Source organism: Rhinolophus sinicus, chromosome 5 (assembly GCF_057876585.1).
Source record: "Rhinolophus sinicus isolate RSI-liver-muscle chromosome 5, RSI-T2T, whole genome shotgun sequence".
In the NCBI taxonomy this organism is placed as follows: Eukaryota; Metazoa; Chordata; class Mammalia; order Chiroptera; family Rhinolophidae; genus Rhinolophus; species Rhinolophus sinicus.
In genome coordinates this window covers 66,591,020-66,617,394 of record NC_142505.1, presented here as the reverse complement: position 1 = coordinate 66,617,394, position 26,375 = coordinate 66,591,020, and the positions used below count along the sequence as shown (strand labels likewise).

Below are 26,375 nucleotides of genomic sequence, written 5' to 3'. Positions count from 1 at the left end.
ATTTCATCTTTGACCCGGTCATTCTTTAAAAGTATGTTGTTTAATCTCCATGTATTTGTGGATTTTCCTGCTTTCTTTTTGCAGTTGATATCCAATGTCAAAGTCTTGTGATCAGAAAATATACTTGGTATGATTTGAATCTTCTTAAATTTGCTGAGACTAGTTTTATGTCCCAATATATGGTCTATCCTTGAGAATGTTCCGTGTACATTAGAAAAGAATGTATAGTCTGATGTTTTAGGATGAAGTGCTCTATATATGTCAATTATGTCCATTTCATCTAATGTGTCATTTAGGGCTGCTATTTCATTATTTATTTTCTGTTTGGATGATCTATCCATAGCTGTCAATGATGTATTTAAGTCCCCTAGTATAATTGTGTTTTGGTCAATTTCTCCCTTTAGTTCTGTTAGTAGTTGCTTGGTATATTTCGGTGCTCCCTGATTGGGGGCATAAATATTGATGACTGTCTTCTCGTTGTATAGTCCCCTTTACCATTACGAAATGTCCATCTTTTTCTCTTGTTACGTTTTTCACCCTGTAGTCTGTTTTATCTGATATCATTATGGCTACACCTGATTTTCTCTGGATACTGTTTGCTTGGAGTGTCAATTTCCACCCATTCACTTTGAGTTTATGCTTGTCCTTGTAGCTGAGATGTGTCTCTTGGAGACAGCATATGGTTGGGTTTAGGTTTTTGATCCAATCTGCTACTCTGTGCCTTTTTATTGGTGAGTTCAGTCCATTTATTCCTAATTTTTAAGAAACCTCCATACTGTCTTCCATAATGGCTGTACCAGTTTACATTCCCACCAGCAGTGTATAGGGTTCCTTTTTCTCCACATCGTCTCCAACACTTGTAATTCCTTGTCTTGTTGATAATAGCCATTCTAACAGGTGTGAGGTGGTATCTCATTGTCATTTTGATTTGCATTTTCATAATAGCTAATGAAGTTGAGCATCTTTTCATATATCTGTTGGCCTTGAGAAAAGTGTCATTCAGGTCCTCCGCTCATTTTTAACTGGATCATTTAATTATTTTTGTTGAGTTGTATGGGTTCTTTATATATTTTGGATGTTAGCCCCTTATCAGAGATGTTGTTTGCAAATATTTCCTCGCATTTTGTTGGTTGTCTTTTTGTTTAGTTGATGGTTTCTTTTGCTGTGCAGAAGCTGTTTAGTTTGTTCTAGTAATTCATTTATTATTTTTGCTTTCCTTCCCTTGCCTTTGGGGTCAAATTCATAAAATTCTCTCTAAAACTAAGGTCCATAAGTTTAGTGCCTGTGTTTTCTTCTATGCAATTAATTGTTTTAGGTCTTTGATTCATTTTAAGTTAATTTTTGGTGTCAAATAACAGTCTAGTTCCTTTTTTTTTTTTTTTTTTGCATGTGGCTTTCCAATTTTTCCAACACCATTTTTTGAAGAGGGTTTCTTTTCTCCATTGTATATTTTTGACTCTTATGTCAAGAAATTAGTTGCCCATATATTAATACATGTAGGTTTTTTTTCTGGGTTCTCAGTTTTCTTCCATTGGCCTGTGTGTCTGTTTTTCTGCCAATGCCATACTTTTTTGATCATTGTAGCTTTTTAGTATAATTTGAAGTCAGGGTGTAGTATAATTTAGCATAATTTTTAGTATAATTTGATATTTCTGGTTTTGTTCTTTTTTCTCTGGCTACTCAATCTTTTGTGGTTCCATACACATTTCATAGTTTTTTGTTGTATTTCTTTGAAAACTGACATTGGAATTTTGATGGGGCTGCATTAAATCTGTATATTGCTTTGGGTAATAAGGCCATTTAAACTATGTTGATTCTTCCAATCCATGAACATGGACTATCTTTCCATTTCTTTGCGCCTTTTTCAATTTCTTTCAGTAATGCCTTGTAGTTTTAAGTGTATAGGTCCTTCACATCCTTTGTTAAGTTTATTCCTAGGTATTTTTTCTTTTTGTTGCAATTTCCAATATAACTGGGTTTTTTTGTTGTTGATATTTCATTGTGTACAGAAACACAAGGGATTTTTGTACATCAATTTTGTATCCTGCAAATTTACTGCATTTGTTTACTGTTTCTAAAAGCTTTTTGGTGGAGTCTTTAGTGTTTTCTGTATATAGAATCATTCATCTGGGAAAAGTGACAATTATTACTTCTTCGTTTCCAATTTCTTTCTCTTGCCTGACTGCTCTGGCTAGGCCTTCCAGTACTATGTTAAATAACAGTGGTAAGGGTGGGCATCCTTGTCATGTTCCTGACTGTAAGTGAAGAAAAGCTTTCAGTTTTTTACCATTGAATGATTTAACTGAGGGTTTGTCATATATGACTTTAATTATCTTGAGGTACTTTCCTTCTACACCTATTTTATTGAGTTTTAATCATAAATGGAAGTTGTCTAATGCTTTTTCTGTATCTATCAATATAATCATATGATTTTTGTCCTTTATTTTGTTAATGTGGTGCATCACACTGATTGATTTGCACATGTTGAAACTTTTGCCCCTGGAATGAACCCACTTGGTTGTGAAAGTATTATCCTTTTGATGTATTGTTATATTCAATTTGCTAGTATTTTCTTTAGAATTTTTGCATCTGTATTCAAAAGAGGTATTAGTCTGTAATTTCTTTTCCTTTTCTTGCTTTCTTTCTTTTTTTTTTCTTTTTGTATTGTTCTTGTCAGGCTTTGGTATCAGCATAATGTTGGCCTCATCAAATGAGTTAGGAAGTATTGGATCTTCTTCAATTTTATGGAAGAGTTTGAGAGGATAGGTATTAAATGTTCTTTGAATATTTGGTAGAATTTACTAGTGAAGCCATCTGGTCCTGGACATGTACTTTTGGGGAGGTTTTGGATGACTGTTTCAATTTCCTCAGTGTCTATTTAAATTTTCCAGTCCTTTATGATTCAATCTAGGAAGGCTATATGTTTCTAAGAACTTGTCCATTTCTTCTAGGTTATTGAATTTGGTGGCATATAGCCTTTCATAGTATTCTTGTATGGTCCTTTGTATTTCTGTGACGTCCATGTAACTTCTCTTTCATTTCTGATTTTACTTTGAGTTTGTTTTTCCTTAGTGAGTCTAGCCAGAGGTTTGTCAATTTTATTAATCTTTTCAAAGAACCAGCTCTTTGTTGCATTAATTTTTTCTATTGTCTTTTTGTTCTCTATTTCATTTAATTTTACTCTAACTTTTATTTCCTTCCTTCTACTGACTTGGGGCTTTATTTTTTCTTCTTTTCCTCATTCTTTAGGGTGTAATGTTAGGGTGTTTATTTGAGATTCCTCTTGTTTCTTGAGGTGGGCCTGTAATGCTATAAACTTTCCTCTTACTAACACTTTAGCTGCATTCCAAATTTTTTGATACATTATCATTCTCATTTGTCTCCATGTAACTTTTGATCTTTTTTTATTTCTTCTTTGACCCAGTCATTATTTAGTATCATGATGTTTAATCTCCATATATTTGTGTTTTTACCAGCTTTCTCTTTGCAGTTGATTTCCAATTACAAAGCATTGTGTTTGGAGAATATACTTGGTATGATTTCAATCATCTTAAATTTTGAGGCTAGTTTTGTGCCCCAACATGTGGTCCATCCTTGAGAATGTTCCATGGCAGTAGAAGAGAATGTATATTCTGGCAAGCAAAGCTTGTAAATATTGATTATGTCCATTTGTTCTAATGTGTCATTTAAGGCCAGTATTTCCTTACTTTTTATTTGGAGGATCTATCCATTGCTGTCAATGGAGTATTTAGGGTCCCTACTATAACTGTATTTTTGTCAGTTTCTCTCTTTAGTTCTGATAGTAGTTGCTTTATATATTTTGGTGCTCCCTGTTGGGTGCATATATATTAATGTGTTATGTCTTCTTGATATATTGTCTCCTTTATCATTATAAAATGTCCATCTTTGTCTCTTGTTACCTTTTATATCTTGAAATGTTTTGTCTGATATAAATATGACTATACCCTTTTTTTCTCTGGACACCACTTTCTTGGAGTGTCCTTTTCCATACCTTCACTTTGAGCCTATGTTTGTCCTTGCAGCTAAGATGTGTCTCCTGAAGAAGCATATACTTGGGTTTTGTTTTTTGATCCAACTCGCTACTTTGTGCCTTTTAATTGGTGAGTCTGTCCATTTACATTTAGGCTGATTATTGATATATGAGGATTGCTATAGTCATTAATAAAGCACATTTTAATGATTTTTAAAAGTAGCTAAGCTACTTGCTAAACCAAATATTTATTTACATAAAAGAACTAAATATTATTTAATATTATAAATTTTTAAACTTGAAATCTCATATAAGAAAAGACACTTCCAAAATAACACCAAAAGACATGTCTTTTTTAAAGCTTTTAATTAAAAAAAAAAAAGTAAAACAGATGGCATTATAAAAGACAAGACAGTATTTAAATCATAATATTTATGTTCTTTGTAATTTGCTGTAATAATTCCTTTTCTTTAGAGTATTTTTTTTAATGCTCATTTCTTCCCAAAGAAAAATTACTACAAAAAGTTTTTCAACATAAAAAAACGAATTCAGCATCTCCTTGGGAGCTATAAAAAATAGGTACACTTTTCAGTGAGAATACAAATATGTAAAACTGATGAAGCAGCAGTTTCATATGATTCTTATGTGTTCATGCATATGGTAATACAAACACAAATGCTTTATCTTGAATTCTCGAGAGACTATTTCCAGTTTCAACCTGTTAAGAACAAAAACTAGGACAAAGTTCTCTATTTGTTTGCCAGAGAATTCTCATCAGCTTTAAATACCAGTACTGCAATTGTGAAATGATATGACATAAGGTTTCACAATAAATCAATTTAAAAAGCACAAAAAATGCTGGTTCCTTCTTTAAAAGGCATGTGGTGTGTGTGTGTGTGTGTGTGTGTGTGTGTGTGTGTGTGTGTGTTATGTGCTTTTTAAAATGTTTGGAAAGTTATTATCATAAAGATTTAGGGATTAGAACTTAATCTGACCTGCACAGAGATCCCAAAATTCTGTCACTCTGCCACTAATGCTAAGCACCTTGGTACCACTCAGAAGCTGACATCCAAGACAGGAAGGGAAAGGAAAAAATGAAAAAGAGTATGATGATAAAGTAGAAAAACATGAGAAGTTCCCTACCATTCTGTTAAATGAGAATATGATGATTTGTGCTCCTATGTAATTCAACATATTCCTGAATTCAACGTATTTCTTAATTCAGTCATGAAGTCATGTTCATTTTGGTTTATTAACACACACAATTTATCTTTTTTTTGTGTGTGTGTGTAAGTATCAGGCAACATTCATACATTTACCTAAAATTGTATGAGTGTTGTCCTATCTTCTGGGTTGATTGGAGTGATTGTTCCATTAATGGATCACTATTTTATGACTATAAATACTGCTTTTTTATGGTTTGTTTTATGAACACCATAATTGCAATAAGATAAATACTCTCAAACATCTATGAGTTCATACAAATACCCATTTTAATAATAAATTCAGTAAAAGTCACAGCAATTTGCAGTGGAAGCATTGAAAATGTAACAGAAATCTCAAATAAATGTAAAGCTTGGAACATTATATGCTAAATGCAAATTGTTACTTTTAAAGTTGAAGGTAAACTTAAGTAGATTTTCTAATTAGTTAAATTTCTAAATATGAAATTTTCAACGTAAGTCTCAATTTCTGAGACATATATTGGAAAAATAAAAACTCAGCAAGAAATACATTGTCAGCATTTCTAGTGACCTGGCTAATAAAAATTTCAATCTCAATGCATACCAAAATACTGCCACATTTTGCTATTAGAAAGTGTTCTTTCATTTTCCAATGGAATTCTATATTCAAATGTATTCAACAGAACTTTAAAGGAAATGAGAAGAGAATAGGAGAGGACAAGACAGGAAAGGAGGAGAAGAGAGAACCAGTCTCATGTCCTTCCCATAGAGATTCAATGTGGCATATTAGGTAATACACAATTTGGCAAATTTCAGACCACAGACTGCATATTTTAGGAGTCCACTGAATTAAAATTTGTGGTTACTAAATTTCAAAGGCACTAATGTAGTAGTTTTCTGGGAATTATCAAAGGCAGAAAACATAGTTCCTCATGGTAACATCCTAACTAGAGAAAATAATGAGAATTTCAGGCAGCAGGAATTGGAAGAACCAATTTTCTCTAAATTCTCCACCAAATTAACTTAAAATTTCAGGATACAGCAAAGGGATTCCAAGGCAGAAAACCATACTGAATTCTAAGGTTTTACATTCTCATAATGCGTCATTCTAGACTGTTCTAGAGTTCTACGAGTATGATTGACCTTTACTGGAAATCCTTTCTGCATGTTCAGACCAGAACCAATAGTTGAGAATTGTGGGTAAACCTCATAAAAGGCATTGTTGTATTCAAAGTCTTTATAACAGATTTTTTTGTGGGACTCACCAAAAGAGGAAAGGAACTTCTTTAGGTCTGTGAGCCACCAACAAACCTGAGTGACATTTATGGGTTTCACTGGCCATGCTGACTTAGTACAAAGAAAACTGGAATAGACGTCAGGGAATCACAACCACATCTTGGCTCTATCACTAAAACCCTGTTTGTGGGTATATAGCATTTTCCCCCATCCAAAAGACAATAAAAAAAATTGCCCCACATCCATTAGATATAAAATAATAAATGATGTCACCTTTAGTGGTGAAATGATGAAACATGAAAGACAACAGTAAAGAGTTTCACATCATAATGATAATTTCCTTAATAAAAATAATAAACCACAAACTGATCAAAGGGAAAATATGGGATATTACTCTAACATTTTGGATTTAAAATTTCTACTACCATAATGGTTCTGTACATCAGTATTGATTGTTATCTATATATTTCTTTGCAGTGCTGAGATTTTCATATATTTTTTCAGGGCAAGACTTTATCTACTGATAGAGAACCTATGATGTCCTCCTGAATTTCAATATATAAGATACCAGGTTTACATTAACAAAATAATATTTTTCATCTTACACTTTCAGATTGCTGTCTATATATAATAAAAAGCATTTAATATGTTTGTTTCCAAATATTTCTCTGTAAAATAGGATGTATATTCTACATATCTGTATATCTTACAGAATAGCAGTTATATTGGGTATGTTTGTTTCTTTATGTTACAATTTACTTATTTACCCAGTGTAGATAATACAGGCCCCTAAGTTCACACGGCTGTTGCGAGCATCAAGGAGATCATTTATACACAAGGTTTTTGTTTTTTTTTTTGAAATAAATAAAGCATTATGAAAAATGCCCTTATGCTGCTACCAGTTACGTGAGCAACTAGGGCTTAAGTCAGATCCCTTTAGGGAACAGAATATAGAACTTCCTCTATTGCAGCTAGGTGATAAGACCTGCCTCGTTCCTTAGCTAAGAGCTGGGTAACTCTAGAGAAGAAAACAAAAATTTAAAGAGAACTTTCTAAGGCTGGTAGGAGGTTGAATTTTCTTGCCAATGGATCAACTGAACTATTTAGTCTGTACACATTAAATTTAAAGTTAGCCTTTAATTTCCAACTATTGCCCAATAGTTTAAAGAAGAGAAGAGGCCACACCCACTTATGATGTAACAGATAAAATGTTTTTTGTCTGTGGGTAAACACAAAATCACATTTCTTTGCTAAACAGACCCCGTAGGTTTAATACAATTACTGAATTTTCCTTCAAAAGCTATGGTTGCACAGATGTTTCTTATGATTTGGTCTTCCACAAATGTAAATAAGTTTTCTTAGAAAAACATCCCCACATATACTTCATCTTTTAACACTGCCCAGTTAACTGAAATCTGAATGTTTCTCTCAGATGTATTTTAAATAAAGCACTGTAATAATAACCATTTTGTGTAACTTCTTAGTCTCCAACATAAAAATCTCAGCCTAGGGGCCAGCTTTTACTCAGATTACTTGTTTTAGATATGTGTTACAATGGACGATAACCATAAGTAAATATAGAAATAGGAAAGAATATAGAAATTTAAAAATGAAAGGAACTACATTAAACATAATCTTTTTCACTGGTTGGTAGGATTATGGCTAATGTAATCTTGATTTTGGTTCACCGAACTACATTCTCTACAAGTTTTTAAAATTTGTTTGCTTGTTTTACAAGCATGTATTATTTTTATTACAACGGTAAGGGGGAGCCAATTGCATAGAAAGAGTTGCAGGGATACAAGATAAATATACTGCCTCAGATGCCACTGATATTTTCTCAGAAACTTAACAGGAATTGGAAGGCTGACAAAAAGTTCCTTTTGACAGCTAGCTCAACCTGCTTGAACAGTGTTAAATGAGTAATAATATGTTTTTTAAAAACCAGTGAGATAAATAGCACTTTAGAAAAAAAAATTAAAGCATGTTTCCTTTTAGGGGCAACTAATTTAGCAACATTTAACAAGGCTTTTAAAACTCAGTTGTCATGGAGCACCTTTAAATATTCACACAAAAAAAGATGCAGGCAGCTTAGAGATGACTATTTCCTTCTTCATGAGATGCCTAATTGACTTGCAACAATGCGAAATATTCAGTGCATCTGGTTGGGGCCGACATGGATGATGACATGTTTCTCATAAGCCCTTTTCATAGTTTTCTCTATTTGCTTCAGAAAAACTTGTGGGATTCGTCCACACAAAGTATGCACAGTTTCCAAAAACTTCAGTTGAAGAGGGTAATACATGGATTGAAAGAGATTGTCTTGAAAGGGAAACTAAAAGATAATTTTTAAAAAAAGAAAGAAAAAGTTTATTTTAGTTACTGAAATGCCATTTAAAATACAAATAACTTTTACTAAGGAATGAAACAGGGAATTACTGTAAGTACACAGGCACAGGTTTGTATATACATAGTGGAACATTTCTATGAGGATTGAGGTTCAAATCCTGACTCAATCCTGTGCAACCCCATGTAATCATTAACTCATTCTTGGCCTCAGTTTCTTTACCTCTGAAAAAAAAAAGGATAATTTATTTGGGTCCCTAAAGCTCTTAAAATATAAAAGCAAAGCATATCTCTAAGGACAGGTTGGTCTCTGTATAGCATGCTCTTGCTGAGTAGAAGCAAGACTCAAGTAGACACTTGAAATCTATAAAAAAGCACTAAATTTTTCATAATTTTTGCCTTTGTAGGAATCTTAATTAAGAAACTTTAGGGTATATCTATGACAATCTCATGAAGTCCTGAGTTTAGCAATTACTTTTAACATTTATTAGCAGTGAACTTTATTTTAACAATTCAAATACCAAATACTAATTGTTGGTTTTTCCTACTTAATATTGGGCCTTAAAAAAAAAAAGTTTCTTGTTTTCCCATGGAATGTGTCCATGACCAGTACTTTCCAAAATAAATCTTTCAGATTATTTAGTTATGAGCATGTGTCAAAGTTTTACTACAATCTTGTTGAAAGGGAAAAGGCCTCTAGTAGCCCAAGTCTAAGATTCATTTTTGGAAAGGACATTTTATACAAAAAGACTGGGGAAGAAAAGGAAATAAAGAACGGTGAAAGGTCAGTATACTCTTGCCTGACAGCAGAGTGGGTGGGTGTTTGGTTTCCTAGAACAAGTCTTCATACCTTTAAAGTTCATCAGAAATATTAGTTAAGCATGCTTATCAGAAACATGCTGGGAATTTTCTTTCTGGGAATTTCTTCCCAGAAAGAGATGATAAGTTATGTAATGCAAGATAGAGCTGCCTGCGACCGTGTTTGAGACACTTTTTCTTTCATAGCACAATTTAGATTATTGGTAAACTCCTTTTCACAACTATATCCTCAATGACAGGAACAGAATAGATCAAAACTATGGAGTCATCCTTGATTCCTCTCTCCTACATTCCTCAGCCAATCTATCAGCAAGTGCTCTAAACTCTCTCTTGAAAACATACCCTAGACATGGCCACTTCCCATCTTCCTGCTATCACACAAATGCATGCCAGCCCCATCACTCACCTGGGTAGCTTCAATAAATCTTATTAAAGAGCTTTTGCGTTTTCACCCACCAAGTTACCAAGGTGATATTTTTAAAGCATAAATCAGAGCATACCATTTTCCTGCATGGGCTTCTCATTGAAATTAGAATGAAAGTTCAACTCCTTTTGTGTCCTAAAGGCTTCATGTGACCTAGAACCCTCCATGCTCATATCCTCTCTCCCCTCGTCTTATCAATTTGTTTTCCCTGGCTTCTTCCCTGTCCTTAGGGTATACCACATTCATTTCTGCCTTAAGGACTTTCCCTGAGTTATTCCTTCTACTTAGGAGTACATTCCTGCAGGTTTCTCCATGGCTACCTCAATCTGATCAAGTCTTAGGCTTGCAAAGGCTGCCCTGAAGACCCCAGCACTTCCTTTACCTGTGACTCAGTCCACCACCCTGTTCGGGTTCCATTGTCTGATACAATTTTTATTGATTTCTTTGTTCATGTGAGCATCATCTGGATTCCCCTACTCAGAATACAATATATATATACAGTATATGCTTCATGGGGACTGGGCTTTGTCAATCTTGTTAAATTCTGACTTTGTTAGGATCTAGAATTAATTCTGAATAAAATAGGTTCTTCTTAGATCAAGTTGAAAGAATTATTGAAATAATGTCTATCTGATAGATGACTTTCTTTGAGTCATGATAGGAGGAGACTGCACTTACCTTTCACACAAACACACACACACAGGATTAGTGTGTGTGTGTGTGAGAGAGAGAGAGAGAGAGAGAGAGAGAGAGAGAGGTGTGTGGAGAAAGAGACGGAAAGGGAGAGGGAGGAAAGAAAAAGAGGGAGAAGGGAGAGGGGCAGGGAGAATATTTTCAAAGAGAGATGTGAAGAGAAAGAAATATAGTGAGAGAAAGAAAATGTTTATAGAAATAAAGAGAGAAAAAAAAAAGCAAGTGGTGAAATGTAAGAAGCATAGGGAGAGAGATAGTGTGAAACCGTTACCATCAAAACAATTTCTAATTATTGAGCACAATTTGTCAGGTGCTGTAGTACTAAAAGTTTAAAGACCATCATTGTTGAATTCTCACAACACTTTTATGAGGTAGCTAATATCATCTCCATTTAACATATGAGGAAACTGAGGCTTAGTAAAGGAAGAGCAGAGTTAATGACTAATTACCAGAAAGTGACAAAATTGGGACCTGAAGCCAGGTCTGTCCATTCCCAAAGCCAAGCCCTGACCCCACTGCCCTATGGTGCACAGCACTGTGGAAGGTCAGGAAATATGTATTTGATGATGGAATCTGTCTATATTTATTTACATTTCAGGATGAGGTTAATGATATTCCTGATTGAAATGCTTGAATGAAAAATGTCTGTTTAGGCCCAACTGAAGAACATCATTGAATGTATTAGACAGGATCATTCACGAAAGAGTTTTTTGATCCTCTTCTGATCCCCCAGAAAACAAACAAGATGCATTGTAACTCAAGAGCCACAGTTGCTCAGTCCCAAACCAGGGTTAACAGATCACAAATGAAACCTGAGACTAGCTCTGATGTACACATATCTGCTACATGCTTATTTAATATTCCATTTGTACTCCTAAGTGGGTTTGACACTGGAGTCGGTGTTTGAATATCTAAATGTGATGATATCACTAAGTACAAAACAAAAAATTTCTTACGTAATTAAATCACTTGGCCTTTAAAAACCAACAGATGGAAATGCAGGAGAAGAGGTGTTAGCTTATAGGCATGTGAAACTCTTTCCCTGCACAGAAGACAATCCTGGGAATTCCAGAGTTGGAATTCTCTGGAATTCTCCTTAGCAAAATATACATTTTTATAGAGACAAAAATGTATTATTATGTTGCAGGATTCATCCCCTACCTCATTCCTACCAAAGCCAGTTCATGAATCCATGAAGGTTCCTAGATCTTTAGGAGAAAAATCTCGAATAAAGTGTACACACTTTATGTCAGGGGTCAGCAAATTTTTTCTGTAAAAGGCTACATAATAAATAATTCAGACTTTGTGGGCTATATGGTTTGTCACAGTGACACATTTCTGCAGTTTCAGTGTGAAAATAGCCACGGACAATACATAAATGAATGGTAGTCACCATGTCCCATTGATTTATGAATGCTGAAATTTGAATTTCATATGATTTTCTCATGACTTAAAATATTCTTCTTCTTTTTATTTTTTCCAACCATTTAAAAAAACCATTCTTAGTCCATATGTCTTACAAAAACATGCAGCAAGCCAGATTTGGCACAAGTTTGCCAACACTTACACTATGTCTTGGAATTGTTTCAAAAGGAAAATCCTTAAAAGTAACTTCTAGTTTTCCCCTAGCAATCTCAAGGTAAAAGGCAATGTGAAATGCGGCATTTCCCAAAGTGTGGGATCCAAGATACAGTAATCCCTCCTTATCTGAGGTTTTACTTCCCATGGTTTCAGTGACACTCAGTTAACCACAGTCTGAAAATATTAAATGGAAAATTCAAGAAATAAACAATTCATAAGTTTTAAATTATGTGATGTGCTGAGTAGTGTGATGAAATCTTGTGCCATCCAGCTCTGTTTTGCCTGGAAATGAACCATTCTTTGGTCCAATGTATCCATGCTATATATGTTATCCATTGATCAGCTATCAGATAGACTGTCCTGGTATCTCAGTTCTTGTGTTCAAAATTTATTGTTATAATTTTCTTTTTATTACTAGTTATTGTTGTTAAACTCTTAATGTGCCTAGTTTATAAATTAAACTTTATCATAGGTATGCATATACAGTAATCTCCCCTTATCCATGGGGGATATGGTCCAAGACCTCCAATGCATGCCTGAAACTACAGATAGTACTGAACCCTAAATACACTATGTTTTTTCCTATACATACATAACTGTGATACACTTTAACTTATGACTTTCAGTCAAGATGGCCAAGTAGGTATATACTGTGCTCCCTTCCTCCCATGACTACATCAAAATTACAACTAAATTATGGAACAATCAACCTGGAGAACTATCTAAATACTAGCTGAATGGAACTCCCATAAAGAAGAAGCCACGGCATCGAGACTGGTAGGAGGGGTGAAGACACAAAATAGGCTGGTCCCACATGTGGTGGTTGAGAACTGGGAGGGATATCTCAGCTGCAGAGGTCCCCATGAGGAGCAAAGGATCCCAGCCTCATACTGGGCTCCCCAGTCATCAGTGCGGGAAGAGGAGTCCCCACAATATCTGGATATAAAAATTAGCATGGATTCTGCCTGGGTGACATAGAGAACTACTGGAAACCCAGATGTCTTCTTAAAGGGCCCACACATAGACTCACTTGTTCACAAACTCTCACCCTAAGCTCCAGCAAAGGGACAACACCTTGAAATGTGCCAGGGACATATGGGGAGAACCTGAGTTTTGTGGCTTCAGAGCAAGAGCTGGAGGGGCAGCTGACTGTTCTAGCGTTGAGCCCTCCTCCCACATAGCCTGCAGGCACAGGTGGGTACCATTATTCCTGGGTTGAGACCTCCCACACACACAGCCTGCAAATGTAGGCAGGCACCAAATCAGAATCTGTGTTAACCACTCACCCCACTCTGGTAACTTCCTGAGACACTGACCCACCCAACTTTCAGACTACCTGAACAACTTTCAGTGGCAGGCAGCTGGCCTTGGATCTCACTGCAGACTTTCCTAAAAACTCTCTAAGGTCTGCAGGCTCCAGACAGGCAGTGGTTGGCCTCGTAGTGTACTGCTGAGTGGTCCCAAGCTCGGAAATGGTGGCAGTGGGACTCAGTACACAGTGTGGCCTCTTCCACATGCTTCTGGGCCCAGTGTTGGCAGTTAGCAACCATGGATCACTTTGTAGCTACTACCAGGTGGTTCCAGGCTGGGCACAGGCAATGGTTGACCTTGGCATGCATCAGAGTCCTTCCCAAGGGGCCTCAGAACCAATAAACCCAGTGGCCAGCTTCAGACCACAACAGAGCACTACCTACTTAGCTCCAGAAAAGGTATGGCAAAGGGCAGTCTCAGCAGTCAATATAGCACCACTGGGGCAAATCTCCCTTTGTGGGGTCAGCTTCCAAACAGCAACTCATTCCCAGTGGTTGTGACCAGTCCTTAGAGCCAGTCAGCGTGAAGATCAAACACACCCCCTGATGTGCCAGCATCAATCAAGGGTAAACTACAACATGAGGGTACACACAACCCATACAAGGGACACACCTGAGCACCTGGCACAGGTGACCAAAAAGACTGCACCGTTGGGCCCCATAGGACACCTACCTACTACATAAGGCCACTCTACCAAGACCGAGAGACATAGCAGTTCTACCTAATACATAGAAACAAACTCAGGAAACAGGAAAAGATGAGAAAACAAAGAAACATGTCCCAAATGAAAAACCGGACACAATTTCAGAAAAAGAACTAAGTGAAAAGGAGACAAGCCATCTGCTAGATACTATAGAGTTCTAAACACTGGTTATAAGTATGGTCAATGGGCTTAGGGGCAGAACAGATGAACTCAGTGAGAACTTCAACATAGAGATAGTAAATATAAAAACTGACATACAACCATAAAACATCAGAAGTGAAAAATAAAATAACTGAAATGAAGAATACACAAGAAGGAATCTACAGCAGATTAGATGAAGCATAGGATCAAATCAGCAATTTGGAAGAGAAAGTAACAGAAAAGACTCAATCTGAAGAGGAAAAAGAAAAAATGATTTTAAAGAACAAGAATAGTTTAAAGAATTTATGAGACTATATCAAGCATAACAATGTTCATATCACAGGGGTATCAGAAGAGAGTGAACAATTGATTGAAAGTGTATTTGAAAAAATTATAACTAAAATTTTCTCTAATTTGGCAAAGGAAATAGACATACACGCCCAAGAAGCACAGAAAGTCCCAAACAAGATGAACCCAAGGAGGCCCACACTAAGACACATAATTAAAATGCCAAAAGTTAAAGACAAAGTGAGAATATTAAAAGCAGCAAGGAAAAAGCAGTTAGTTACTTATAAGAGAGCTCCTTGTAAGACTGTCAGCAATTTCTCAAAAAAACTTTGAAGGCCAGAGGGATTGGTACAAAATATTCAAAGTAATGAAAAACAAGGACTTACAACCAAATTACTCTACCTAGCAAGGCTATCATTCAGAATTGAAGGAGAGATAAAGAGCTTCCCACACAAGAAAAAGCTAAAAGAGCTCATCTCCACCAAATCAGTATTACAAGAAATGTTAAAGGGACTTCTTTAAGAAGAAGTGTGTGTGTGTGTGTGTGTGTGTGTGGGGGAGAACATAAAAATGGATAATAAAATGGCAATAACTATATACCTATAAATAATCACTTAAAATGAAAATGGATTAAATGCTCCAATCAGAAGACACAGGGTAGCTGAGTGGATAAGAAAACAAGACCCATACATATGCTATCTAGAAGAGACCCAATTCAGATTAAAAGACAAACACAGAATGAAAGTAAAGGGATGAAAAAAAAAATTCATGCAAATGAAAAAAAGCTGCAGTAGGAATACTTATATCTGACAAAATAGACTTTAAAACAAAGGATGTAACAAGAGACAAAGAAGGACACTTTATAATGATAAAGGGACCAATTCAACAACAGAATATAACCCTTGTAAATATTAATGCACCCTACATAGAAGCATGTAAACATACAAAGCAAATATTGACAGAAATAAAGGGAGAGAGTGACAGTAATACAATAATGGTAGGGAAGTTTAACACTCTATTGACATCAATGAATAGATCATTCAGACAGGAAATCAACAAGGAAACAGTGGCTTTAAATGACACACTAAATCAGATGGGTTTAATTGATATTTTTAGTACAATTCACCCAAAAGCAGTGGAATATACACTCTTTTCAAATGCGCATGGAACGTTTTCCAAGATAGACCACATGTCATGCCACAAAACAAGTCTCAGTGAATTTAAGAAGACTGAAATCACATCAAGCATGTTCTCCAATCACAATGGTACGAAATTAGAAATCAATTACAAGAAGGAAACTGAAAAACACACTAACACAGGGAAGATAGATAACATGCTACTAAGCAATGAATAGATTAACAATGAGATCAAGGAAGAAAACAAAAGCTATTTTGAGAAAAATAAAATGCAAACACAATGATCCAAAATCTATGGGACAGAGCAAAGCAGTCCTAAGAGGGAAATTCAGAGTAATTACAGGCATATGCAAGGAAATAAGAAAAATGTCAAATAAACAATTTAGCTTTACACCTAAATAAACTAGCAAAAGAATAACAAACATAGCTCAAAATGAGTAGAAGGAAAGAAATAATAAAGACTAGAGTGGAAAAAGTGAAATAGAGTCTAAAAACATACAAAAAACAATCAATGAAACCAATAGCTCATTGAAAAGATAAACAAAATTGATAAACGTTTAAACAGACTCATCAAGAAAAAAAGAGAGAGGACCCAAATAAGTAAAATCAGAAATACAAGATGAGAAGTTACAACTGACACCACGGTAGTACGAAGGATTATAAGGAAATACCACAAACAATTACATGCCAACAAATTGAAAAACCTGAAAGAAATGGATAAATTGCTAGAAATACACAATCTTCCAAGACTGAGTCAAGAAGCAGAAAATCTGAATAGACTGAGAACTACTAATGAAATCTAGTGAGTAATCAAAAAAACTCCCAACAAACAAAAGTTCTGGATTGGATAGCTTCATAGATGAATTTTACCATTCAAAGAAGAATGAACACCTATCCTCAAACTATTCCAAAAAAATCAAGAGGAGGGAAAGCTCCCAAGCTCATTTTATGAATCCAGCATTATCCCAATTCAAAAACCAAATGAAAACATTACCAAAAAATATTATATGTCAATATCACGAATAAACATAGATGCAGAAATCCTCAACAAAATATTAGCGAACCAAATTCAGCAATACATTAAAGAGATCATACATCACGATCAATTGGGATTTCCTCCTGGGATGCAAGTTTGGTTCAATATCGTCAAACCAATTAATGTGATACATCACATGCAGAAAAAGCATTTGACAATGTCTGGCATCCAGTTATAATAAAAATTCTCAGCAAAGAGGGAACATACTTCAGCATAATAAAGGCAATGAATGACAAGCCCACAGCCAATAGCATACTCAGTGGTGAAAAGCAAAAAGCATTTCACTTAAGATCAGGAACAAAACAAGGATGTCCACTTTCATCACTTCTATTCTACATAGTATTGGAAATCTTACCTACAGTCATCAGACAAAAAAGAGGCAAAAGGCATCCAAATTGGAAAAGAAGTAAAACTGTCATTATTTGCATATAACATGATATTATATAGGGAGCACTATAGAGTCCACCAAAAAAACATTTAGAACTGATAAATGAATTCAGTAAAGTAGCAGGATACAAAATTTATATTCAGAAATCAGTTGTATTTTTATACACCAATAATGAACTATCAGAAAGACAAATTCAGAAAACAATCCCATTTACAATTGCAAAAACAAACAAACAAACGAACAAAAAAACCCTAGGAATAAATTTAACCAAGGAGGTAAAAGACCTGTATTGGAAAGTTATAAGACATTGAAGAAAGCAACTGAAGAAGATACAAATAAATGGAAGCATGTACCGTGCTCATGAATAGGAAGAATTAACATTGTTAAAATGTCCATACTACCCAAAGCAATCTATAGATTCAATGTAATCTCTATCAAAATACCAATGGCATTTTTTACAGAACTAGAACAACTACATCTAAAATTTCTATGGAACCATAAAAGGCTCTGAATAACCACAGCAATCTTGAGAAAGATGAACAAAGTTGGAGGTATCATGCTGCTGATATCAAACTATACTACAAGGCCATAGTAATCAAAACAACACGGTATGGCATAAAAACAGACACATTGAGTAGTAGAAAAGAATAGAGAGCCCAGAAATAAACGTATGCCTCTTACTCTATGACAAAGGAGGCAAGAATATACAGTGAAATAAAGACCAACCTTTTCAGTGAATGGTGCTAGGGAAACAGGAGAGATATATGCAAAAAAAATGAAACTAGACCACTTTCTTATACCACATACAAGAATAAACTCAAAATTGATTAAAGACTTAAATGTAAGACCTGAAAACTTAGAATTTCTAGAAGAAAACATAGGCAGTAAACTCTCTGACATTGCTCTTAGTAATATTTTTTTTCTGGTATATCTCCTCAGGCAAGGAAAACAAAAGAAAAAGTAAACAAATGAGACTACATCAAACTAAAAACTTTTTGCATAGCAAAAGAAGCTATCAACAAAATGGAGATATTCACCACTGACACCTCCAATCAGGGGTTAATATCCAAAATATATTAAGCACTCATACAACCTAACACCAAAAAGCAAACAATCCACTAAAGAAATGGGCAGAGGACCTGAATAGATATTTCTCCCAAGAGGATATACAGATGGCCAACAGACATATGAAAAGATGCTCAACGTCTCTAATCCTCAGAGAAATGCAAATTAAAACCACAATAAGCTATGACCTCAAACCTATCAGAATGGCTATCATCAATAAATCAACAAACAACAGGTACTGGTGAGGATTTGGGGAAAAGGAACCCCTGTGCACTGTTGGTGGGATTGCAGATTGGTGCAGCCACTATGGACAACAGTATGGAGGTTCCTCAAAAAATTAAAAATAAAACAACTATATGACCCAGCAATTCCACTTCTGGGTATTTTTCTGAAGAAATCCATTAACTCGAAAAGATATATGTATCCCTATGTTCACTGCAGTATTATTTACAATAGCCAAGATGTGGAAGCAACTTAAGTGTCCATCAATATACAATTGGATAAAAAGATGTGATACTTATATGAGGTGTGACAATTAAGTTTGAGAACTTGTTGTAATGATGTTGAGAATCTTTTTTGATATCAGAGGGATTATTCATTATGAATTTGTACCAAATGGACAAAGAGTTAACCAAGTTTACTATTTGGAAGTGCCGAAAAGGCTGCGTGAAAAGACTTGAATTTTTTGCCAATAATCCATGGCTCTTGCACCAGTACAACACACCAGCTCACACAGCACTATCTGTGAGGGAGTTTTTAGCCAGTAAACAAATAACTGTATTGGAACACCCTCCTTACTTACCTGATCTGGCCCCCAATGACTTCTTTCTTTACCCAAAGATAAAGGAAATACTGAAAAGAAGACATTTTGATGACATTCAGGACATCAAGGGTAATATGACAATAGCTCTGATGGCCATTCCAGAAAAAGAGTTCCAAAATTGCTTTGAAGGGTGGACTAGGTGCTGGCATCGGTGTATAGATTCCCAAGGGGAGTACCTCGAAGGTGACCATAGTGATATTCAGCAATGAAGTATGTAGCACTTTTTCTAGGATGAGTTTGCAAACTTAATTGTCTGAGCTCATATACAATGGAATATTGTCCATAAAAAAAGATGAAATTTTGCCATTTGTGACATGGGTGGACTTAGAGAGTATTATGCTAAGTCAGATAGAGAATGACAAATACCATATGATTTCACTTATATGGGGAATCTAAAAAACAAAATAAAAGAACAAACAAAACAGAAACAGACCAATGATACAGAGAACAAAGTGATAGTTGCCAGATAGTAACCAGGGACCTTGGGAATCTGGGTGAAAAAGGTGAAGGGATGAAGGTGAGGGGTTTAGAAAATAGTTGGTAACCACAAGATGGCCACAGGGTTTTGAAAATTAATTTGGGGAACGTAATCAATAATGTAAAGATTTTGTAGGGTATCCGATGGACATGTGTCCCATTTGGGAGACCACCTCAGGGATGATATAGATGCCTGATCTCTGCACGGTACACCTGAAGCTGAACAATACTGAATGCCAACTATAATTTTATATATATATATATATATATATGTATGTATATGTATATATATGTATGTATAGGGTTACAGGAAGCGGAGTACAGCATTAGGAATAGAGACAGTGGAAATGTAATGGCTCTGTGCGATGTCAGAGGGATATTGGATGGGTGGAGAGGGGTTCACACAGTGTGAGGGATATAAATGATAAACGTCTAAGTATTGCTTTGTCTTGTGCACCTGAAACTAATAAAATTTTATATATATATAAAGAAGTACAAATTGGTAGTTACAAAATAGCCATAGGGATGTAAATACAGCATAGGGAATATAGTCAATAATATTGTGATAACTATGTATGGTGTTGGGGGTGGGTACTAGACTTATGTGGGAATCACATCTTAAGTTATATAAATGTCTAATCGCTATGCTGTATACTGGAAACTAATATTGAATGTCAACTCTAATTGAAAAATAAAAATAAATAATGAAAAAATTTAATTTCTAAATTAGGCACACTAAGAAATTAACAATAACTAATAATAAATACAACGACTATAACATTATACTCTAATAAAAGTTATGTAAATGTACTATCTTTTTCTCAAAATATCTGATTATGAAGATGGCTACGAAGTGACTAATGGGCAGGTAGTATGTGAGATTTCATCACGCTACTCAGAAAGGTGCTCAATTTAAAACTTATGAATTATTTATTTCTGGAACTTTCCATTTAATATTTTTGGACCACAGTTGACTTCAGGTAACTGAAACTGCAAAAAGCAAAACCATGGATAAGGGGGAACTACAATATAGGAAAAACCATAGTATATATATAGGGTTCAGTATTATCTGCAGTTTCAGGTATACACTGTGGGTCTTTCAGGTACCCCCCATGGATATGGGGGGACTACTGTACTAGCAGGCAGCACTTGATATGATTTTAGGTGGTGAACCACAAAGTAAGTTTATTTCAACCTTTCCATTTACTGCAAGAATATAGTTCACATATCTTTAACTCCTCCATGACATTTGCTAATCAGTCTCTTCAAGGTAGTAAGAGGGGGCCTCGGGTCTTGAGGAGTCCAGTTCTAGGCCAGAATCCTGTTTGTGATTTCTGAATCAACCATAGGATATTACAAGGCTGCCTGTTGGCTTGTGGGGAAAGGCTGCCATCCCTGCACCAGACCTGGTACACAGGTACTGTACTGTAGTTCTCTTGAGGGAGTTGCAGTTACAGGACTCTGCCTACTTCTCATGCTCATATGTATATCTGAATTCCTGTCCCAGGCACCTGCATGTGGAGGCCTGCTGGGGGGTGTTACATTTTCAATTGTGCCTTCTTTCCTTCTCATTCCCCCTCCCCTGGCCTAGGGGTCCATAAAGATGCAGGAGTCTTGAGATGATTCCTGCCTCTGTGCTGCGTCCACTCAACCTCCACCCAGCACTCTTTGGTAGGTAAAAATGGAACACCAAACACGGGGAAGCTGGTGCCTCTTTCCCTCTCCTGCCTGTACTATTGCAGTACTTAAATAAAGACTTGACTGTTATTTTCAGTTTGACTCCTCATCCTAATTGACTACCTCCACACCTGACTGTTCAACAGGGTGGAGGTGTCGAGCAGGCAATACACTTAGCTTGAAATAAATAATATTATTTTATTGTTATTGTATTTTCTTTACCCTAACCCATTTCCCTCTATCATGGCAAATGGCACAGGGTTCTCTTTCTTATATGAAATGTCCTCCTTGAGTGAATTTATTTAAGGGGAAAAAAAACCTGAGTGACTTATTTAGAAATACTAAGTAAAAAGTGAATATAGTATTAGGGGGTAAATGCATATACTGAAATAGAGTGACTGAGTTTGGGAAAATCTGGTATAACTCCGTACTCTGGGAAATTATTTGGCCTTCAGAGGGCACGGTGACTAAAGCATCCACAGTGCTTCATGCTGACAAACGTGTCTGCTGAGTGGTGGTAAGAACACACTTACATCCCGTATTGCTTCATAGAGGGCTTTGAAAGTTGGCTGTTTGTCATCATGGAAGACGCCTCGGTTCCCATGCAAAACAGACACCCCTTCAAGCTCAGCCTCTCTGCAGTTGCTTCCATACATGCAGTGGTCGGGACGGTAGTTCCATGGGCAGGGGAACACATAGAGACACTCTGGTGATGACAAGAGAAAGACACGTGTCCACGGTCAGCGCCAGTTCTCTTCTACATGCCTAGTGATTAAACCAGTTTCTATAAACTGCACACGACATGTGATTCAAATGCATGAGTGTGGTTATGACTCATAGACCAAATTTCACCACACTTGTTAATATTCTGAGATCAGGAATTGAAGGGGCACACAGTGATGTTGGAGGTTTCACCTTCCAAAAGGAGGGCAGTATAACATGATGGAAGGTCAACAAGGGCATTTGACAGCCTGGTCTAAATCCCCATTCTCTCACTCAAATACAGTGAACCCTAGGTCCATTGACTTAATTTCCTGGTGCTTCCATTTCCTCATCTGTCAGATGGGAATAACAGAATCTCCCTCTTATTCTGATGATTAAACTTAAAAAACACACATGTAAAATGCTTAGCAGAGTGCTGAGCACACAGTGCTGAGTGTTAGCAGCTGTAATAGACACTTCTGAAAGTTTCTGTGAAATAGGCAGACCAGTAAAATAGAAGTCAAGATTGAAGCAAAGATTCCTTTTAGGATTAAACACCTACCAACAAACAAACAAAAAAAATACAGAAAAAAATGAACAGAAAACTACAACAGCAAAGGGAAAAAAATCCAAAGAAAAAAGCAAAGCCAAAAAACGTCCCTATGTCAAGGTAAGTATATACACTGGGTGAGCATGTGCACACACATACTTGTGTGTTTGTATCTGTAATCCAGTGGTTCTTAGCCAGGGGCGATATTACTACTCTACCTTGGGGCCATTTGGCAATGTTTAGACGGAGACATCGGTTGTCATATGTGAGAGGGGCTGCTACTAACATCTAGTGGATAGAGAACATGGGTGCTCCAAACATCTCACAGTGAACAGGACAGCCTCCACAACAGCAGTAATACCAAGGTTAAGAAACTGCTGGAATCCTGTTTCCTCTTGGTGGCTAGGATGATACAATCAGCAATAAATTCACGACCTCCTAACTTCCTGGCTCCTCGGCTTGGTGCCTTTAAGGGCAGGGGCTAGAGGACTATGGATCAAAGCTCTGTGAATGTACCATGAGATTAGGAGAAAAGCCCATGTCAGAGCACACAAGAATTAGAGCAAATCAATTACCAGTGGCAGAAAAGCAACTTAAAGATGTGCTTGTTGGTTGGGTTGACAGCATTCCTTTCTCATGGGAGGTACCACTGCTTACAGAATATTACAGAAGGCTTCAAGATGGGAAGCAGAGAGTGAAGACACCATCACACATCCCCTCTGGCAGACTGTGTATTGTATTTCTACCGTTCAATCCTTATAGTGACGTCCAAGCAACCTGAATCAAATTCCTAATTGTTTACAACGCAGACATTTTTCTTTTCTTGGGAGACTTCCATTCCAGCATTATGTTCCTCTGACTTGCATTCACCTCCACACTTGCATGTAAATAATCCATAGATGGGAGAGAGCAGTGCTTATCCTGAAGTCATGTTATTTAGATTTGAATCCCAACTCTATTAGCTGTGTGATTTTTCTGCAGTTTCATGCAGAGGGTGGGTGTGAAGACTACATGAGTGAAAATATCTAAAAGAGCGTTTGTGCTTTAGCACTGTGCTCTACCCTAGCCCAATTGTTTTCATTTGTAACCCAATGAGTCACATCACTCATTTAGGATAGCTGCCTGGGCGTTTGAATTTACAGTCCCTGCTTAAGCACCTGCTAATATTCCCTGCTGAATCAACTGCACTAAAACCCATCTTTGTTTTTGTAAACACACTGATAGATTTAACAACAAATATTCATTGAATGCCTGCTATGTGTACAGTTCCTGCCTTCACGAAGTTTAAGATTGGTGATGAAAATTTTTGCCTTTTCCCAAGTAGTGTAGGATCCCCACTACAAAAGGAAACCTTTTCTCTCTTTGCGGCCTCTTTAGTGATGACACTCTAAGGTAGAAGATAAAATAGAAAGGCTTTGAAATCAGACAGATGTGGATTCAAAGTTGGCTTCTGCCACCTCCCAACTCTCTAACCTCAATGAGTTACTAAAACCCTGATCTCAATCTAGAAGCAGTAAAGAGAAGCTAAATTATCCTGGTTTGAATCCCAGCTTTACTGTATATTAGCTGTGACATAATAGCAGAGTGGCTAACAGAAAAAGCTCTGGAGTTAACCCACTGGGTTTGAATACAGAATTTCACCACTAGTTGCATGAACTCAAGAAAATTATGTAATTTTTCTGGGCCTCCGTTTCATCATCTGTAAAAGGGGGGAGATTGTAAATATCACTTGTCCAAATAGGATTTGTGGGAGTATTAAATGAGTTCATATATACATATATGTACTTCGAACAGTACCTGACACAAAGAAAGCACACAATAAATCTAGGCGGTAATAATTACTATTATCATTGTCATTGTTATAATGAGAACATTTGGTTGTCAGAAGGATAAAACAAGATGAATTGAATGAACCTAGCACAGTTCCTGACACACAGTGCACTGCTAATAAATGTTTTACTACAATTGCTTCTAGACATGCAGGTGGCCAGACATTCTTAAGCTTTTCTGGGTTACAGATCTCTCTGAGAATCGAATGAAAGCTTTAGGCCCTATCTCTGGAAAAACACAACTGAGTATATATGAAGAATACTTGCTTACAACTTTAGGGGTTTATAGACCTCCTTCATGGAGTTTAAGACCAGCTAAGAACCCCAGCTATTGAATGTCAAATATGAAAGACGGAATTCAATTCACATCTTTATACTGCCTTCAGAATTTTCCAGAGGAAGAAATGTAAAATACATCAAGCATATAATTAAAACAAGCATTGGTTCACCACATTATTGCAAGGCACTGTTGTCACTGGATGAGTCGGTGCTATTCCTACCCTCACAGCTCACAGAATGTACACTCTTGCAGAGGAGATAGTAGATAATGTCATCAAAATGAACATGTTTTATCAGGATTCATAGAAAGAAGGTCATTTCAGTAAAGTTTCATTTAAACTTAGACTTATAATAACGATGGAATTTTGACAGTCAGGTACAGAGGCCTAGAAGAGCATTTGAGGAAGAGAAAATGTCCTGATCATAATCATGTGCTTTAGAAAAGATAAGCCATTATTTAATTTTGCTGGGGCAAAGGCAATCTATTCAAAGGGGTAAAAAAAATGGTAGAAAAGTTGTCATATAAGTAGATTGTTTTGACCTAAAATATTCAAGAGTATAAATCTATATTAGATTCCAAGTAACCAACTTTGATTCTAGCTAGACAAGCAAAAAAAAAAAAAAAAAAAAAGAAAAAGTTTTTCTCCCCCCTTCTTTCAAAAGAGGAGGGTAGCTCATAAAATCAGAGGTAAAGCTGAATTGGGGAAGGAAGTAGAGCACTCCTGGAATATGGAAGAAAGGGACAAATAACGTCAGCTTTTTGGCACTGCTGCCAGGATGAACCAGCCTAGGCTACTTTCTGTTCTTAGATTCCCAGACTCAGGTTCCCAGGAGATGGGCTGACCGGTATAGTGGGAGTCAGGGGCCGGCAGGGCTCTAAGACTCCATGCAATGGGGAGGAGGGGTTCCCTGGAGGAAAACTGGGGCACTGTAACTAAAAGAAAGGGAAATAAAAAATGGGCAATTAAAAATAACAGATGTGTCATTTTATTCACAGATAAATTTGCATGGGTTACACTTTGAAATCTCCATTTGGTTAATGGGGAAAGGAGGAGGAGAAAAGAGCCTCAACTAGCATCACAGGGTGGGCTGAAGATGGAAAACCTATACAGATAAGCCAATGAACATGCAGAGTGGAACAATGATGGTTATTTGGCACATGATCCGTAACTATTCCAACATGGATCTATTTTAAGCAAGATTACCAGGGGTGTCAAAATCTGATGTTTAAAAATCATAGCATGTTGAAATAGATTATTTTTCCCCTTCTGAGTGAATGGTTTTAAAATTCCAAATTCCTAAAGCCTTAAACTACTGCAATTCTTATTAAAATTACCTTTTCAAGTCAACCTGTCTTCCTACCCTGGGTCTTGGCCTATTTCTGTCCATTTTACATAGATAAAGAAGCTCTTCATTACAGAGGACAAATTGATGGTTGCCAGATAGGAGGGGTTTGGGAGTCTGGGTGAAAAGGGGGAAGGGATTAAGGAGTACAAATTAGCAGTTATAAAATAGTCACAGGGAAGTAAAGTACAGCATAGAGAATATGGTCAATAATATTGTAATAACTATGTATGGTGTCAGGTGAGTACTAGACTTTTTGAGGTGATCACTATGCAAGTTATATAAATGTCTATTCACTATGTTGTATACCTGAAACATATATAATATTGTATGTCAACTGTGATTGAAAAAA

The 26,375-nt window shown here is 36.2% G+C and overlaps 1 protein-coding gene across 1 annotated transcript in view; it reads right to left on the bottom strand.

The window, feature by feature from the left end:
* Positions 1-4,340: 4,340 nt before the first annotated feature.
* GXYLT2 (glucoside xylosyltransferase 2) overlaps positions 4,341-26,375 on the bottom strand; it is a 114,219-nt gene continuing 92,184 nt past the window's right edge. Inside the window, exons 6-7 of the mRNA XM_074313296.2 lie at positions 21,853-22,025; positions 4,341-8,746 (exon numbers count right to left, since the gene is read on the bottom strand). Of these exons, the coding sequence (XP_074169397.1) occupies positions 8,564-8,746; positions 21,853-22,025 (356 nt within the window). The 3' untranslated portion in view covers positions 4,341-8,563. The remainder of the gene's footprint in view (positions 8,747-21,852; positions 22,026-26,375) is intronic.